This window comes from Osmerus mordax, chromosome 6, assembly GCF_038355195.1.
Source record: "Osmerus mordax isolate fOsmMor3 chromosome 6, fOsmMor3.pri, whole genome shotgun sequence".
NCBI classification, from domain to species: domain Eukaryota; kingdom Metazoa; phylum Chordata; class Actinopteri; order Osmeriformes; family Osmeridae; genus Osmerus; species Osmerus mordax.
Window position 1 is genome coordinate 4,289,189 of NC_090055.1, and position 18,663 is coordinate 4,307,851.

General features: G+C 42.2%; 1 protein-coding gene across 3 annotated transcripts; it reads right to left on the reverse strand.

Annotated features, from left to right (window-relative positions):
- Positions 1 to 1,755: 1,755 nt before the first annotated feature.
- Positions 1,756 to 10,868, reverse strand: LOC136944222 (phospholemman-like). Of its 3 annotated transcripts, none has more exons than XM_067237900.1 (7): positions 10,717 to 10,868; positions 5,840 to 5,889; positions 5,460 to 5,492; positions 5,220 to 5,243; positions 5,063 to 5,137; positions 4,775 to 4,855; positions 1,756 to 2,300 (listed from the first exon to the last, which is right to left on the reverse strand). In XM_067237900.1, the coding sequence occupies exons 2-7, from the start codon at positions 5,871 to 5,873 to the stop codon at positions 2,281 to 2,283; spliced, it is 267 nt and encodes an 88-aa protein (XP_067094001.1). In that variant the 5' UTR covers positions 5,874 to 5,889; positions 10,717 to 10,868; the 3' UTR covers positions 1,756 to 2,280. The 3 variants fall into 3 exon arrangements, with proteins under 3 accessions (XP_067094001.1, XP_067094000.1, XP_067093999.1); XM_067237899.1 differs by lacking the exon at positions 10,717 to 10,868 and adding an exon at positions 10,569 to 10,710; XM_067237898.1 differs by lacking the exon at positions 10,717 to 10,868 and adding an exon at positions 9,870 to 10,131.
- Between the last annotated feature and the right edge of the window lie 7,795 nt (positions 10,869 to 18,663).

Below are 18,663 nucleotides of genomic sequence, written 5' to 3' on the forward strand. Positions count from 1 at the left end.
GGCTCTCCTCCGAGTTTTGACTACTCTCTGACTGTGTGTGAGTTGGCTCGGCCCTCCCTCATGCAGGATTGAAAAGAACAGAATGTGAGGATGATCGTGTGCGCCTTTAAGCCTACAAGTATTTTTTTGTTGTTCTTTGAATTAGTCAATTATTTTAAATACAATTAAAATTCATTATTTCATAATCATTTAGTTTTTATAGGCTGTATTAATCTATTAAAAATAGAGTCGGCTCTTCAGATATGCGAGCCAGCTCCCGATGTTCACCTTCAAGAGCCGGCTCTTAGAGCCGGATCGTTCGCGAACGACCCATCACTAATACCGTAATAATCATACAGAGACATATTTGCATACCTTTATCTTTTTCTAGTTTCTCCTCTTCTTCTTTTCTTTTTTTTCGAAATTGGGCACCTGATGGCTTACTTGACCTTTTCCTGTCCATCTTCTTTGGCACTCAACAGTCAACAGATTTCCCATCCCCCCAACACTGTCACTCACGACCAGAAGTCAAGACTAAACCAATTCACCTTGGTGACCACAATCGTTTTGTGTTACATATTTTTATTAGCCATTTCACACAATAAAAAAAAAAAAAAATTTGCAGGAACTTTAGGCCTATATTTATAATATTAAGAATGAAATGTGCGTTATTTGGAAGAAAGTCGAGGTGCAACTGACTTTTTCACACAGCTTCTGTGCACGGCACCTTCTCAGCAAGCAGGGGTGCCTGCAGCTGCCTGAAGGGGGCGCCAATTTGCCAATTCCCCATACAGTGAAATGATAGAAAAGAGAAAACCGCTTCGCTGCGCAGATTTTTATTTATTTATTTTATGCTTGTGCGCCCCCCACGTGACATGAAAAAATGCCGCCCCGGGCGGCTGCCCGGTCCGCCCGTGCCTAAAACCGCCCCTGCTGGAAAGAGTCAATTCTCCGAAGTCACCAGAGCCAGAAGGCATTCAGTGTCCTCCCTGTGTGTTCTGACCAGTTAGCGTAGATCATAGATATATATAAAGACTAGATGTCTTACGGCGGAGTCTAGAACGTCTGCACATGTTATGGGTGAGCGAGTTGACTGTAGCAAGATGGCCGCCATGTGCGGACGTTCGACTCCATTGCCCGGCAACGCGGACGAGACATCTACCCTTTATATATATCTATGGCGTAGATAAGCACCTCTGTACTTAGCCTCTCTCTGAACCAATATGCTGTCCCCTCCTACTTCAAACAGACAACCATTGTCCCCGTATCCAAGAAACCTTTCATCACTTGCTTGACTGCCTGCCACCCTGTAACCTATGACCTCCACCACCACAAAGTGCTTTGAGCGGTTACGCTGATCTCACATCTGCTCCTCCCTTCCTGACACCTATGGCCCCTTGTAATTCACATACTGCTCCAAGGGATCTATGGACATCACCCCCTCCAACCTGGACAAGCACGACAAATATATGAGGAGGCTGTTTATTGATTACAGCTCAGCTTCCATTCATTCATCCCCAAGCTCAGGATTTGGGGTCTTTACACCTCCATTTCCAACTGGAGCTACTTTCATTGCCGTTTTGGGGGAATTTTTGCTAGAAATGTTTAATTAACATTTGTTTGCGTTTTTATGCCTACTACGTGACTGTTGCCTTGTCGTAAGAATTCCATTGCCCAAAATGTGTGTTGCGGTTATACTGTGCATATGACAAACAAATCACTGACTTACTAGTTATCAGCCACAGATGACACAAGAATGACACCAACAAGTAGAGATATAGAAACACTGACTTTATTTAACAATCGTTTAAACCATACATGACTGTAATTATCAACATTCTACAAAACTTGACACATCAATTAACATGGTGAGATTTATGATACTGCAGTCTAGTAGTTTATAGGAATAATTTCTACAGTAACATGTATAACAACACTTAAACACACAGCAGTCTATCTCCTATATTTTATGTCCAATAAGTGGAAACAAGTAGCTCAGAAATATTAATATTGAAGTTGCCTTTTTTTAGTTTTAAATACAAAAGAATATAATAATAAAAAAGATCCTACTTTGTGTGTTCTACGTAGTGTGTGCATGTGTTTGTGTGCATACTAGGCTGGTTCAGGTGGTAAGTGTTCCAAGTGTCCAACTAAAGCAATAGGGTGGTGAGATCTTCCACTCCATCTAAATTAACAGGTTTAGATTGGACCAAAAATAATAATAATTCACCTTCACACATTTAGATTGTTTATTGGTTGTTGCAGAGGCAGGAAGTCGGTTGACAGCTTCAGGTTAGGTTCCTAACACTCACTGGCCCGAGCTGGTGAAAGAAACACAGAAATAGATTGTTGGTCAGACCAGCGTGGAAATACCAACACTGATTACATTTACATTTATTCATTTAGCAGACGCTTTTATCCAAAGCGACTTCCAAGAGAGAGCTTTACAAAGTGCATAGGTCACTGATCATAACAACAAGATAGCCAAAAAACATCGCGAGTAGCCAAAACATGAAGCACACATTGTGAACAACCAAAGTAAGTGCCAAAGGGAAGAACCATAAGAGCATGTAGTTAAACAAGTCACAACCAAACAACATGAACAGCTATAAGTGCAAGTGTACCTGTGGGAAAAAGCAAGCAACAGTAATAAAACAATATATCACAGCGAGAACCAAAAATTTAAATCAGTTACCACTAACCACAAGAGCAACAAGTCTCTAAGCAAGAGTCATTGTGATCCTTGAGGAAACTAACATCGGGTCAAGCGAACCGTTCCTAAGTACCGTTGTACTCCCGGAACAAGTGCGTCTTGAGCCTTTTCTTGAAGGTGGAGAGACAGTCAGTGTCTCTGATGGAGGTGGGGAGTTGATTCCACCACTGGGGGGCCAGACAGGAGAAGAGCTTGTGTTGGGACCGGGCGGTCTTGAGCGGTGGGACCACCAGGCGGTTGTCTGAAGAAGACCGTAGGTGGCGGGTGGGGGTGTAAGGCTGCAGGAGAGACTTGATGTAGACGGGTGCAGTCCCGTTCACTGCTCGGAAGGTCAATACCAGGGTCTTGAATCTGATACGGGCCATGATAGGTAGCCAGTGGAGAGAGATGAGGAGCGGGGTAACATGGGAGCGTCTGGGTAGATTGTAGACCAGGCGGGCCGCCGCGTTCTGAATCCTCTGAAGAGGGCGGGTTGCACATGCTGGGAGACCAGCGAGCAGAGAGTTGCAATAGTCCAACTTGGAGAGGACGAGTGCTTGGACTAGCAGCTGGGTGGAGTGCTCAGACAGGTATCTCCTGATCTTCCGGATGTTGTAGAGGGTGAATCTACACGACCGGGAGACCGCAGCAATGTGGGCCGTGAGGGAGAGCTCGTCGTCCATGGTAACCCCAAGGTTCCTGGCAGAGGATGAAGGGGTCACCGTCGCAGATCCCAGGGTGATTGAGAGATCGTGGGAGATGGAGGGTTTAGCCATGATTACAAATAGTATTTAGCTTTACAAATACACTGAGCACAGAGGACATTGGGCAAGGTAGGGAGTCAGGTGGCTGAGCGGTTAGGGAAGCGGGCTAGTAATCAGAAGGTTGCCAGTTAGATTCCCGGCTGTGCAAAATGACGTTGTGTCCTTGGGCAAGGCACTTCACCCTACTTGCCTCGGGGGGTATGTCCCTGTACTTACTGTAAGTCGCTCTGGATAAGAGCGTCTGCTAAATGACTAAATGTAATGTAATGCTTCTGATCTTGGGGAACACACACATCCCCAGTCTAGCCCTCCCCAGTGTCTTCAGCACCAACAGTGGCCCAGGCCCCCTCGTGGCCATGTCGTGTGCAGCATCTTGGAACGTTTCCCACTTAGCTGATGAGCAAGCACGGCTGTGACCCGTCAGCTAACCGACACTGCTCCACAAAAATTGAGCCAACGGGGCTCAAAAGGGAGAAAAAAAACCACAGCAAGCTACAAAGCATGTTAGCATGATTACTGTCCATTCCTAACGTTGTTTTTTTTGCTACAGGCCTAAGTGGCCAATCCGGGTGAAGCACGGTTCCCTGAGGAGAAGCCCTCCGTGGAGGAAGACTTGACATTGCTACCTTTTTTGTTAATTAAAACACATGGTAGTGCCTTTACCTGCTTTCTGTCTCAGACTCTCTTCAAGTATATGCATCTCACCCTGTGACTCTCAAGGGTACACACACACACTCAAACAGCAGATGAGTCATAATGGAAATATTGACACTAGTGTTTTTCCTCATGTGGGAAAGCGAGGACCATGACTGCGTTTCGTTTTCGGAAATGTGTTCCATCCAACATGCCCTTGTTCACAATGCGACACAAGATCTGATACTATTGTCCATATAAAAAGATAGTCTGGATTTGTGTTTTTTCCAATGCCCAGTATCAGATCTGTGAGCAAAAGGGCTAAGGGATCAGTGCTACCTGATGCTGGGCTGAAAATCTGTGCCAGTGCATGCATGCCAGACAAGCCTCTCCATTGCCGTGTGTGACATCAGGTTATCAACACACAGACATATGGAGGGCAGACGGACTAGAACCCACCCATAGCCTCAAACACTGCCTTTCTACTGAGATTAAGGAGGATGTATTCTCTCCCTTCTACGTTTGCCTCCTTCAAATGTCTTTTGAGAGGGAAGTACACGCATAACGCAATGCAGTAGAAACTGGAAAATACTTTGAGATTAGAATGATTCCATCCAATTATTCAACTAATTTAACAGACAAAAAAAGAAAGAACATTTGATCAAATTAAGTACAATATGCTTGGCAAAATAGGGTGATGTTGTACCTTGGTCATTAAGCATCTGCTGGGCATTGCTTCCAGTCCTCCTTCTCTTGTCCTGGTTAAACTTGCATCGGCAGTGTCCACCTGCAAGTGAGCAAACACACGTATCTGCCACTGTGTCTTTGTAGTAGGCTTTCTGTGTGAAGTATTAATGACACTCTAGATAAGTGTGCGTATGCGTTTGTGTGTCTATGTATGCACATCTATATCTACAACTAATAATTATACATACACCCTCTTTCTGTGTATGTAAGAGCGTGTATGAGACCAAGTTAATGCTTATAGTCTTACTGAAGAGAATAGTGATGCCTATAAGGCAGAGGACTGCTGCCAGGATCAGACCACCGACACGAAGCCTGTGGTAATCTGGAGAAAGAAGAAAAGGTTCGTTTCTAGCAAGGGATCATATTACGATTCAGGACTTAACACTAGACGCTTGTGAACTTACCAAAGGTAAATGGGTCCTCTTCAGCTGTAGGGTCAGAGGTGACAAGTCAGTTTGAAAGTGAAAAACACCCTTCATGCAGACAATGGCTGAATAACGCATACAGGTGTCTCTCCTTGTGCGTGAACTGCAAACCCCGCTTTCCTAATCAATTAATATCCATGAATAAGGTCAATATCTCCATTCAAATACACACACCAAACTTATTTATGAAACTGGCACATAAAAAGCCTTGGTACATACGTTTCTGCTCCTCAGCGAAAACCAGGGATACAACTGGGAAGTAACAGAAATACATGGTAAGGCTGACGGAATACAAGCTCCATTAAATGGCATCCCAACAATGGCAGCTGTGCCAGTGAATGTAGCACTTGTAACGGTTGTGTTATGTTAAGGAGATTGTCCTTAAATAGCATTCTTAAAAAGGTCAATGGATTCATGTACTGTGCCCATCTCATGCTCAGTGAAGTTTCTTTGGTTGTATATGGTCCAACAAAATCTTGTTTATATTATGACACAAACTCTTAAGACCGTGACAATTTCCTCCGTGAGAAGGAGGTGGTGGTCATAATAACTGATGATAGTGTGTTGTCTGAGACGACAGGTAAAGACCCGTCACTCACCTGTCATCAAGACCCAGGCTGAGATCATGGCCATCTTGGAGCTGTTTGACCTGAATTCAACAAACAAAAAGAGAGAAATATTGTGTACAGCCATACATGTACATTGTAAGCATACATGTATATTTATAAAACTGCATACCAGGGTTTCATGAGACGTTGGACACAAACCCTGCAATAAATTCTGCTTTAGTATGTAGCGGCTACTTTATGATGTATATGAAAGTTTGTATTATTCCACTTCTCTATCCACAACAAAGACCAGTAAAACAATTAAAATAAAATACAAAAAGACCTGGGAGATCCAACCACGCAGTAACCGTTTATAAATGTGCCTATTTCAATGCAGATTTACATAAGTCTAAAGGTCCTTTGTTCAGACTTGGGATAGGCCAACCTCTAAAAGAACATGAAGCCAGAGGCCTTACCCTAAAAGAGCACTCAAATCCATCAGGATCTTAATGACCTCAACAATCTGAGTTTAGGATCAAGCAGTACAAGCAGGACCTAAAAGCCAACTCCTGACCACAAGCCTACTAAGGCTCCAATCGTATTGGACAATTGCTGAATTAAATTACCCCCTGTCCTATACTGATTCGATAAAGCCAGCTCCAGCTTGGGCAGGCAGATAGCTATAGGTCTTCCCAGGGAACCAGAACTGGCTCGCACTGGCTCCCAAAGTCAACAGAGAAGTGACGCAATCACAAGCCATTCCCTGGAGTCCGACATTTCATCTGATTTAGATTGGTACACAATGACCTTACAGGCCAGCTGAGCCCATGCAGAGTGAGAAATGTTTAAGCTCTCCCATCTAGGACTTGCCTTAATGTTATCCTAAAAAACATTGTCTAGTTTTAAAGTAATAGAACTTAGCAGTAATCAGTGAGAGGTAGTTAGGTTGGTGAAAAAGGTCAGGCTTGCAGATCAGTTATGCAAAGCAAATAGAAAAACACCCACACCTGTTGAAACATGACTCCTTTAGGGATGTAGTAACAATGGTTTGGGCTTCAGGAATGCAATGAGGATGATAAAGACAACAAGTTTTTCCACATTCTTTTTTGGCAACTCTTTTTCAAGTTTAAAGCCATTTGTATGTGCTAACCCTCAGCATTTATATACACAAGCAAACCAGGCCTAGAGTTGGGACCAGACAGACAAATTAGGTTTTTATCCCCACCTACACCAAATAAGAATCAAATGCATACCTTTAACTAGAACTACTACTGCACTAGGAGTCAAAGTGAGGGTTGAGTTCTCAAATAAAAAGGGTTCCTGGCTCTCAGGAGCCACATCTGTGTACAATACGTCTGTCCATGAATCCTCATTAAAACATACCAGGATGTTCTGACTGTCCTACTGTGGCACGGATATACCATACATACTGTCTGGCAGGACCAGGCAGAAGCAGCTGCCCCAAACCCAAGCCTGGCAACAAGAGCGAGGTAAGAACTGACCTCAAACTAGTCGTGCATGCTTCATGTTCCCATCCAAAGGGGGATGGAAAGAGAAGAGATGGAGGCAGGAGAGACAGAAGAAAATAGCAAAAGGGAAAGTAGAATTTTAAAAGAAAAGAAAACAGAAGAGAAAAAGACAATAAAGGGATAGATTAAAGAGTTAGAGCTAAAGAGTTAGAGCTCTGAAGGAGAGTGAGAGCTCTGAAGGGAGAGTCGTATAACAAAAGTAAATGTTAGTTAAGGGTGTGGGTAGGAGAGGAGGTCAGAGGGTTTGACAGTGCAGTTGTGGATGGTTTAGTCGAGCAGCAATTTGACTATATCCATCAACCCTCTGTACCCATCCTTCTCCCTCAGCAGGCAGAAAGGCAAGCAGGCTGGCAGGGACGCAAGAAGGCTGACATGCAGTCAGGCCACTCCCTTGTATAAAAGACACCAGTGTTCCTGTTGGGTCATGCTGCCCTGCCTGACTACATAGTAGTCTGACTATCTAGTTGTTTGTTACTGACTACCCGTTTCTTGTTCTTGAGCTGCTAGAATAATTTTACATTTGTATTGGGGCACTAATAGATACACTTCCTTGTCTTTGCACGCACATCTTTACTAAAGCCCCCACCATATCTTCTTTCCTCCTCAGACGGCAATCCCTTTCTGTCCTTTTAACACAAACTTATTTCCATCATCACTCATAACTTCACTTTCACTGTTCAAGTTTGTGATGTCTTTCTACCTTCTCTTATTCCCAAATACAGTGTTATTCCTTACCTTTGCAGCATTATAAAAAATGCTGAGCTCCAACCTGGCATGTTAGTCCTTTGGTCGCCACAACCTGTCACCAGTCTCTCAGTCTACAAAAAAGCTGTTCAAATATACAACCCAGATCTGATTTGTACAGGCAAGGGTGAAAGACCTAGAGGTCAGGAGCGCTGTACTAGAGGGCTTCAAAAAGAAACTGAGCAGGATAAAGTTCCAAGCACCCACAGGGATAAAAGGGACAGGAGGCTGAGGCTGCTTGGCCTTGAAGGCCTTTCATTCCTGGGGTAAACACTGTGCCCAGCTGGGGCCTACGTCGATGGAGGCTGGCTGGATCCGGCCTCCTGTAATGTGGGGTTTAAAACCAGGAAATTAAAGGAATTCCAGATCATGTGCATGATATCACACAAACATAATGCACAACTTTTTCCCACAACATCACATATTGCCACAGACAAATGGTTAGCCTAATACCTGTTGCTGATGCTCTTGGCTGTCTTGAAGTCTTACTATAACAGTAAGTTCATTGAAGTCAATCTGAGTATGTGGTTTGTTGTATGCGAGTGTGTGCATGAGTTACTCTCTAATATGGCAGGTCCTTTAGCTCTTCACCCCATTTTTAAGGTTAGCTGCCCATTGATTGTGAGTGTGTATACACGTGTGTGTGTGTTCATGTCTGGCAGCCTCATAAAGGATGTGGTGCCTGGATACAGGAATCCAAAACGCAGCTAATTTAGGAACAAAACATACCACTGAGAATAGGCATTGCCCTTTGTAGTGTGACTGTAGTGTGTGCACGCACACACACAAAAGTCTGAGTGAAATTAAAGTCATACAACTGTGTCTGCAATGAGCACACTGGATCCTCTGAAATAACTTTTTTGGGGGGTAAAAAAGAAAAAGAGACCAAAAATACTTTTCAGCTGTGCTTTTGTCAGTTAACTGTGCTCTACTTGTTTCACTGTTTCGAAAGCTGCCATGTTGTCTACCGTCAGACAAGAGAGTAGCCACAGTAGAGCTCTGATGCGATTCTTCTAGGCTCAGCGAAGGGAGGGTGCTAAGGACAGCATATTATAACCATGAGTCATCTGGGCTCGTCACAAGGTTAGCAGTTACACAGTTGGCGACAGGCTCACTGGTTCAACAGCCTCACTGGTTTTTGAGATCTCCTTCTGCCTGTGTTTCAAAGGAGCTGGAGGGCTAGAAACAACTGTCCTGCTCAAAAGGAGAGAAAGGCTATGGAAGGATGATTTTGCTTGATAGGCCTATAGGTGATGGTTGAAACCCAAACGTGCGTGTTCTGATGCGAGTGCTGGTGTCTCAGTGATGGATAAGAGTCATTTACATTACATTTAGCAGACGCTCTTATCCAGAGCGACTTAAACTAAGTACAGGGACATTCCCCCGAGGCAAGTAGGGTGAAGTGCCTTGCCCAAGGACAGACAATGTCATTTTTGCACGGCCAGGAATCGAACCAGCGACCTTCTGATTACTACCCCGATTCTCTAACTGCTCAGCCATCTGACTCACATGAAGAGTCATGTGAGTCTAAAGACTATGCAGATAGGAAGAGGTTCAACTGGGATTATCACCTTGCAGAGGTGTGAAGCATACCTCAGCGAGGAGGTGTGACACACTGCATCTTACCAGCGTCTTCTTTCCCCCTTTCCTCTCTGATCTAGACAGACTTCTGTAAGTTACAGTACCCTGAGGTCAAAGTTTCAACCTCCATTCATTTGAATCTGACCTACCTAGTCAAATTCCAAAGAGATAATGGCATGAATATGTATATACTAGGTGTAGCTCACGTTAGGCTTGGATATGCTTACTCTTGTGACACCGGGCCATGTCCTGATGCCCTTTTCATCCATTTCAATCCAACCATCTTCTATGCCATTAATCCATCTTCCTTTGAGACCAGCTAGAACGGTGTGGACAGGCCTATATAGAATCAAACACGCTGGGTCCAGCATACACACGTGCGAGGCTACTTCCTTCAGACTGCACTGTTTGACATCCAGAATCCTGATCACATTTTACTCGGCTTTTCCGCATTTGAAACTTAGCAGAGGCTAGACGGAAATAATTCTAAAATGCGTAGAGGCAGACATCCATATCTGATGGTGAAGAAGAGAATTACATTGATGCTAGCAAAGATGCTAGACTTAACGTTCATTGTTCGTTAAACGCGCACTGTACATGCGCTCGTGAGGTAGGCTACCATAGTCTTTAGAACGTCCGGAGGTTTTTCTGAAACTTCAAGGCATGTCTTCACATACTGTACTAAAGTAGAATAATTGCAAATGTTGCTAAACAGTAATGTTCAAAAGTGGTCAAAATGATCGTATTCAAAACACAGCAAAAACCGCGCACATATTTTTCGTTTGGAAAAATATTATGAACAATGGGTTGAATTAGCCTACACACGAATACGTTGTCCATCACGACAAAACACAATGACATAGTATTAAGAATAGTAATAATAACAACTGGAGAAAACACTAACAGCAAAAAAATAGGGGACTTACATTAACTCCAAGAAGCATTTGACGAGTAAAATGTGTGGAATAAAATGATATCTCAGACGAATAGTAATTTGAATACTGCAGTGGTTCTCATCTCTTTTGTCGATTTGGATAGTATTGGGCTCCTCATTTGATATAAACAGTGACTTACCTTGGATACGCGTTATACTCAAATGGAAGTGTGGAAGGAAAAATATCAGGAAATCTGGCAGCGAGATACAACAGAGAGGTAGCGTAGCGTAAAGTAATGTTCAGAAGACAGCGCCAACACCCTTATGACGCTCAACAGGTTTACTGGATTTGGAATTGGGTTGAGTTTAAAGTTACACAGTTGGAGTGGGGAGGAGGCTAATTCCTTGTCGAACACGCATGTTCATGAGTTTTGACCAGCTGTTTAAAATTTCTGATGTTAATTATGTTGTCATCGTCATTACCACAGTAGAAACCGAATTCTGCAATCGCAGAATTAGCTACGTGTCAGACATGAAAGAACCGAGTTGAAAAACGACAATTTACCACAGTTATGTTTTTTTTAGATGTTTTTAAAATTAATCATTGACATTAACTTTGAATTAAATTGTCATATTTGTACGACTATCCTACACAAACATAATAACGTTTGATGACTTAGCTGTTCTTATTATTCCAATCTTGCCCACCACGGAGGGAGTAATTAACACTCAACTATCGTTACACTTGTTTGTTGAATTGTATATCCACACCTTTTCAACCACATACAATATAATAGATGTTTACCTGTAGAAACACCCCAAATCTCTGGAACTACATATGCACTGAACAGTACATGAATGTGTAGTAGGCCTAGTCTCACCCATCCCAGAATCTAAACACCTGCCCCCTCCCCCTCCCCCCTATTCTCCTTTCTTTATTATGTCAGATGGGTGGAAACGGTCTGGTTTGTTGATTCCGTCCCTCAAGCCTTAGAGTTCACTGGTATCATCCTCCACTTTTCTAAATGCGTTGAAGGGGGAGAAGGAGAATGACAATGAGAAAAAAATCAGGGTAAAATAAAGGAAATGAGGTATAGAAAGAGAGGTTCTTCAAGGTGTGAGGACATATTTAAATTAAGAACACAAAACGTATGTGCATATGTGCATGTGTAAAATGCTTACTTGTTCCTCATAGTGCACTTGTTATCTGTAGAGAGAATCAGAAAGTGTTGCATAGTCTGAGTTTAACACACCCATCACCTTGCAATATTTGTTTGTATTTTTTAAATGTTATTTGGGGATTAAATTCCATAGCTATTTCCAGTAAGTAGAAACATTAGAAGAAAATGATAGAACTTTATAATGAAGTTGGTACATAGTCTTTAGTTACATGTTTAATGTACTAACTTAATTCAAAGTGATCAGTCTCATACTTACACAGAAGAACCGCTAGCCCTCCTACTACAAACAACCCGGCAATGACCAGACCTCCAATTCGCAGTCTTTCATAGTCTGCGGAATGAGGTAAACAATTAAAAGGACATACAATTATTGACGCATTCAACACATTGTCTGATTTGCTCACAAGCTTACACTGGAACTCATTTTTATGTATATCCCTTGCTCATATTGGGCTTCTGGTTCACATGACTTACTATTGAGAGCATTATAGCGGGTAGAAATAAGTAATGATACTTACTGTAAACAAACGGATCTGCAGACGAGTGCAGGAGGGATGAAGGGAGAGAGGAACATGGTGTGAGAAAGAAGTACAGTGTACAGATGGGGAAGAGAGGGATGTAAGGAGTAGGAAAGTGGGGATAAACAGAGGGGAGGGGGCAAAATAAGAAGATAAAGCAGGTGGACCAGTCAAGAGAAGAGATGAAAAAAGGAACGCAATGATTTTAAACTAACAAGACAGCAGTTTGATCTGCACTCATCTTCAGTGAGATCATATGAAACAAGATCTATGAAATACAGATAGATTATTTCACAATTACAGTAACAAAAGAAAAATAAGTTTGGAATCTGAGTTGAGAGTCTTACTGGCTTGAGTCTCAGGGAGCAATGCACAGAGAACTGAGGAGTAAAGAGAGAAACAAATATTCAGATATTAGTCACTGGTATAAATTCCTCAAACTCAATACATTTTCAATCTATTTTGAGAATATTACTTCATTGCAGCTTACTGTAGTAAAAAAAAAAAGGCTTTGTACCGATTCTGAGGAAATATCACGCTTTAAAAGCTTATGTATGGTCAATTCTATAGTTTCATTGGTGGCTATCAATGTCTTAGAACCATGTGTGTAGCACAGTATTTCTTGGGGCAGGATGAATTAAAACATCTTCATCAGAAACATCTTATTTACCTGCCAGCAGAACCACAAGAGATAATTTGCCCATTTTAACAATCTGAGTAGGAAGAAACAAAAAAAACATTGTTAGGGATCCTAAAACTAAATATATTATAAGACGAGCCTCACCATCAGTAATCTATTTCGATAATTATAATTTGGGTCTATCTAACTTTCATTTATGATGAGAAGTGCAGTGTCTATGTAAACATGATTGTGTGTGTTGACCCTTGTCAGCACCTATGTTAGGGTGTTCTGCATCAGAATGTCCTTGGGTGTGTGTGTGTTTTGTAAGGCTGCTTCACAGCAGGAGTGCCTTATGGGTGTTTGGAGAGTAAACACACTTGCAGTGCATCATGGGACACAATTGCACTCTTCTGCGGGCAGGTGGGTGACCTTGTTTTGCCCTTGGTCCAGTGCCATGTTTAATATGACCATGTTTTGGAAATATGACGACCCTTTTGCTCTGAATTCTGGCTGAAACAAGTTCTACACTGGATACCAAGTTTAACACTTAAATGCTAATGATCACATTTTAAATATTGAAAGAAAGACTTAGTTATCATTGTCACCATCCAACACAGACACGGACATGTTTTTATAGATAAAATAAAAATATACACAAAATTCAAACCCCTGAAAATGTCTCTCATTGCTTGTCTGCTAGATATCTTTCCTTTTAAATGCCACCTTTACAATACTTTGTTCCAGTTAACCGGTCAAGGTCAGAATGGTCACTACGGTGTTGTTGGCCAAGATGAAAGCTTCCAAAATAAGGATCGACCTTGATCTCCCATGTGAAAGCCATGCATTAATCCACTAAATCACCACCAGCAACATTTGGCTTTGGGAACCCCATGGCTTGATTGCTGACCAATACAAATGTAGCAACAAAACTATCTGTGTCAATTGTCTTTTCAAATGTTGCTTGATGCTGAATAACAAAGTCCAGAATTCCACATGATACAGTGAGAAATACCCTCCTGGCTCAAAGAACAAAGAACCAGTCCCACACCAGGGTCAAGATTCTGCATTAGTCACCAGTCAACTCTACAGCAAGCAAATGGCTCAAAAAGAAATGTACACCCACACTGACCATAGTTACTGAAAACCGATAAGAGTGAGAGAGAAAAATGATTAAATGATATAACAATATGACTAATGTCATGACTTTCAACTTAATGACTTCATCAGGAGAGAGCAGAGGTCAATTATCTACCCTTCACCCCACCAAAGAGTTGTTCTCTTCTTATTCCCCTATTCCTCCTATCTGATTCAGTTGTTATCTCTAATTAATACAGGTAATCTGAATCCAAGGTCTGAGTTGAACAGCTTAGTTATGACACCTACAGCCCTGAGGGTGTTCTCAGTTCTCACCCACAGCCCTGAGGGGTGTTCTCCTCCCAACCCTCCCAGCTCTTACCTGTCAGCTCTGTGTCTTTGTCAGCGAGTGGTCCAGGGGTATCTGCTGGGCAGTTCATTCTGTGCACTTCTTTTTACCAAGACAGGTGCCGACGCTCCTCCTTATTGTTGTTATTATAAACACATAATAGGAGGATCCAACTTCATGTTGTGCATAAACGTGTTTTGTATGCACTTGTGTGACATGATGTGATGTGTGACGTGACCTCTGGCGTTTTACTACAAAGACATGCTCTTGTGTGTGTGCCTGTGTTTATGATCTTGATGATTCCATCTTCAGGAATATCATCAAGTATCCTAGATGGCCCACTGTCATTGGAGTCAAGGAGGCATGGAATAACCATGAACATAAATGTGTGAACTATATAACTATCAGACTGCATGCATGCATGCAACTCCTCCTCCTTGATATCTGCTATTTCCTCACCAGGTTTCTCCCAAAAACATTTGAGAACGATTCACCTTTTTTGTTTTATTCTGCTAAATGACAATGTAGGATTGTAAAAACTGTCACTACTGAAATACCAGTATGGATCCACTCCTTGACACTCCCTACCTCACTGTTTATGGAATGAGAAAATGTCATTGAATTATCAGATTATAAGAGCTTATCTCTCTGGAGAGAGAAAAGACAGGAGAAGGAAGATAGCTGGAACTGTATGACAGGTGGGCAGTTAGGCAAGCAGGCAGGCAGACAGACAGACAAATGTGGGAGGTGGGTATGAAGTAAGAATACCGCAGTATATTCTTCCTCTAATAAGAGCGTCTGCTAAATGGCTACATGTAATAGCCTCTTGGTCACCAAGAGACAGGTGTCTTGTTGACAAGATATTGTTTCCTTGTCATGTCAATTAGCCGTGGCTGCTTATGAATAGTTAAACAGTATAAAAACAAAATCAACAGAGAAACTGCTGATGAAGATGCAATTTGTACATGGACAGATATTTGTTCAACACTCTCACACTAGCCTGACTATCTGATTTGACAATCTTCACACGCTTGCCTGAGGGTCCATATGTCTACAGCAGCATGTATGAGACAGTGCCGGGGTTTATGTGTGTATGTGTGTGTGTGTGTGTTATTGCCACCGTGGTGATGTGTTATCTGTTGCTCTATATATAACCCAAACTGCAGAGAATGAGCTTACAGGCTCCCCTCAAGTGATAATGCTACAATGTGACAGAAGATATACCACAGCTGAAGTGAGCTAGAGGCACCCAGAGGTTCTGCACTGAGACGTCCAAGTCCAAACGTTAAAGGCAGAGGTGTATGTGTGTGTGTGTGTGTGTGTGTGTATGTGTGTATGTATGTGTCCTTCTTGTCCACAGACAGACAAACACGCAGAGGACAAAAAAAACCTGATAACCACTAACAAGTCACCAACAGGCATGGTGACAGAAATGTTCATGTACATTATGTAAATCTTTATTAGGGTTAGGGTTATTAGGACAACATTTATTTAAGACTTATACAGCAATATATCAAACATACATCACAAGTAACCACCAAAAAACTGTTTGAATCAAGTGTAAACCACACATTTAATACACATAGGAAAAGAATACATGCAAAGAGATTGTGGGGGTGAATGTCCTGAATTGTGCATGTGTGTGTGTGTGTGTGTGTGTGTGTGTGTGTGTGTGTGTGTGTGTGTGTGTGTGTGTGTGTGTCAGAGCAAAGCAGAGAATAGCAGGATGCCATGCAAGAGCCTATTACCATGGCCAGCTGAATCAACAACTCAATTTTCTCCTGCTGACACTCACACATGCACACACACAATCATCAAATGATGTTACAACATACCTCTGGTCACTGGTTTACTGTCAAACTATTTTGATAGAGGACTATAAAACAAACAAAAAATTGTCAGTGGACATTGAATAATTACTCAAATGTATGTATTGTGGTAATTTTAAGTTAACAAGCTGAAAACCATCAGAAACCATGAAAAAAAAATACAAAAAAATTACAAAATAATAAATAAATACATTTAAGTCAAGCAGTTTGTTTACAAAAACCTAGTGCTGCCATCTGCTGGTGCTAGTCCTTGGACACCAATGTCACGTCATCAACAGGATCACTTTCTCCTGTGAGAGAAGAGAAGACAGGAGGAGAGGAAAACAGAGTAAGAACAGAGTTGAGGATGTGTGGAGAGAGAAGACAAGTGTGAGAAAAGAAGACAGAATCAGGGGAAAGTAGACAAGAGAACATTTTTTGCATGGCAGTTGTGTTCTTAACCCTTGTGCTGCCTTCGGGTCATTTTGACCCACCGTCGTGGTGCAAAAGGTGTCTCACAATGACCCGAAGGCAGCACAAGGAAGCAGTGAGACAGGGCTTGTTGGTGTGCTACTCACCCAAGCACCACTGTAGTGTCGGGGACTTCTTCATCATGACATAGGACAAACCAAAGACCAAGAGGATCCCAAAGAAACCTCCAATGGAACAGCCGATGATGGTGGCGAATTTAGTGGCATCCTCTTCGTAAAATTATTTGTTCATCCAGTTGTAATATGTCAACCAACAGACAGACAGGCAGACAAACATACGTTTTTCCCCCTGTTCTTGTCCACGATAAAACTATAAATGTGTGTCATGAGTACCGGTAACTACATGAGTAACTATTCCTTATTAGGGGAGAGGTGTGTTTACCGTATACTCTGAGGTAAGCCTCTACTGGTGATTGACCCGACTGTGTGCACTCTATGCGCGTGTTGTTGTCAGAGGATGATGTCCCACTGAAGCTCCAGTCAGCTATCAGTTGATCGCTTGTCTTTCTACAGGATCCTTTAAGTGTCTAGGATAAAGAAGAAGAAGATGCATTTGTTGATCATGCAATGTGACACACGTGTAGGGAGTGGCGTTACCAACACATACACACACACACACACACACATACACACACACACACATACACACACACACATGAGTGTCCATTGATGAAATTCCCTCTTTGCTTTTCTTCCTTCCCGTCATACATTCTTCGAGGGCAGCCAGGAGCAGTGATCAATCAAGGTGGCCAAGAGCCAAGTACAAGTGCTCAACAAGCGATCTGGTCTGTATGTTCTTATATTGTGTTTCTTTGCGAAAGACAGTCATTTGAACACGGGGGCATATTCCAGACAGAAAGAAATGAAAGATAGCCCACCGGAACACCAAGCAGTGCCCCCAGGGTGAATTGAACCCAGGACCTTCTTGCTATGAGGCAACCGTGCAAACTAAGCATTGCCACCATGCCAGAAAATTGGCCAGTAGATAGACAGAGAGCAAGGGAGAGTGAAGAAGAAATTCATTCAAATAAGGTAATTCACCTTGACAGGCAGGACTTCCTGTCCAGGGCAGTTGAGGGAGTAGTTGCGATTGCTGGTGTAGATGGTGAAGACGATTTTATTTGTGGAGAGAGACACTCCACACTGGAAGACAGCAGACTTGCCTACCGCCACCGTTTTGTTAAGGGGTAGAGTCCAGTATCTGGCTGTTGTGTTCTGGGCTTGAGAGACTGAGGGAAGATGAAGCAAAGGCAGTGGCGGGGGAGTGTACAGTCCTGATCCCTGATCCAATCCTGATCATTGGCAGCTTTATATCTTTTCTCACAATGTAAAAAATATATATATTTTGGAGATTATTGCAAGATACTATAATGCGTTGATAATTGTAATAATACCCATCTGGTTTAAAACTGAAGATCTCATCTTGACTATTTTACTGATCAGTTATTTAACTTCAGCACAAATACTGTTCAGCCAATCCATATCGGTTTCACTTCCTCACCTAAATGAACATCTACTAAAGTACACTTGTGCCTCTGAGATTTAACTCAGAATTATTTACTTTTTATGCCAGCTATGTAAACAAAACTGCTTATAGTGTCTATATTTCTACACATTTAATTTACACCTGATAAATAAATAAAAAAAATCCAGGTTAAATCTGGCATTGAGACAGTCAACATCAATATAAAATTGATGAAGTTGAAATATCCATTGATTTTCCAGTCTTATACACAGTGAGATACAAACCCACATTTACACAAGATCGGTACCTGATGATTGCAGAGCAAAGCAGAGCAGTGCCAGCAGGACAGCAAACACACTACAGCCATTCATCGTCATAATCTTCCTCCTTCTCATTTCTCTTCCTCAAAACTAGAAAGTAAAGAACTTCCTCTTGAGTTAACTATAAGCAGAAACCTGTCATCCAAACCCCTGTTGCTATATACTTTCCTTATATATCCCTTAGTTCCCTTAGTTACATCAGCTGTAGTTTGCTATATACTTCCAGTCCCTTTGTTATTTTACAGTGGCTGTCTTTTGTCGCAGAAGTTTGTCAACTCTCTCTCTCTCTCTCTCTCTCTCTCTCTCTCTCTCTCTCTCT

Bases quoted from the DNA above. Each gene is read 5' to 3' on its own strand.
- LOC136944222 (XM_067237898.1), bottom strand. From the start codon at position 9,925: ATGGTTGGATTGAAATGGATGAAAAGGGCATCAGGACATGGCCCGGTG. The intron at 5,493-5,839 runs GTGAGTGACGGG...GTTACTTCCCAG, and splicing joins AGCCTGGGTCTTGATGACAG to TTGTATCCCTGGTTTTCGCT. The intron at 4,856-5,062 runs GTAAGACTATAA...GCTCACTTGCAG, and splicing joins AGGCATCACTATTCTCTTCA to GTGGACACTGCCGATGCAAG.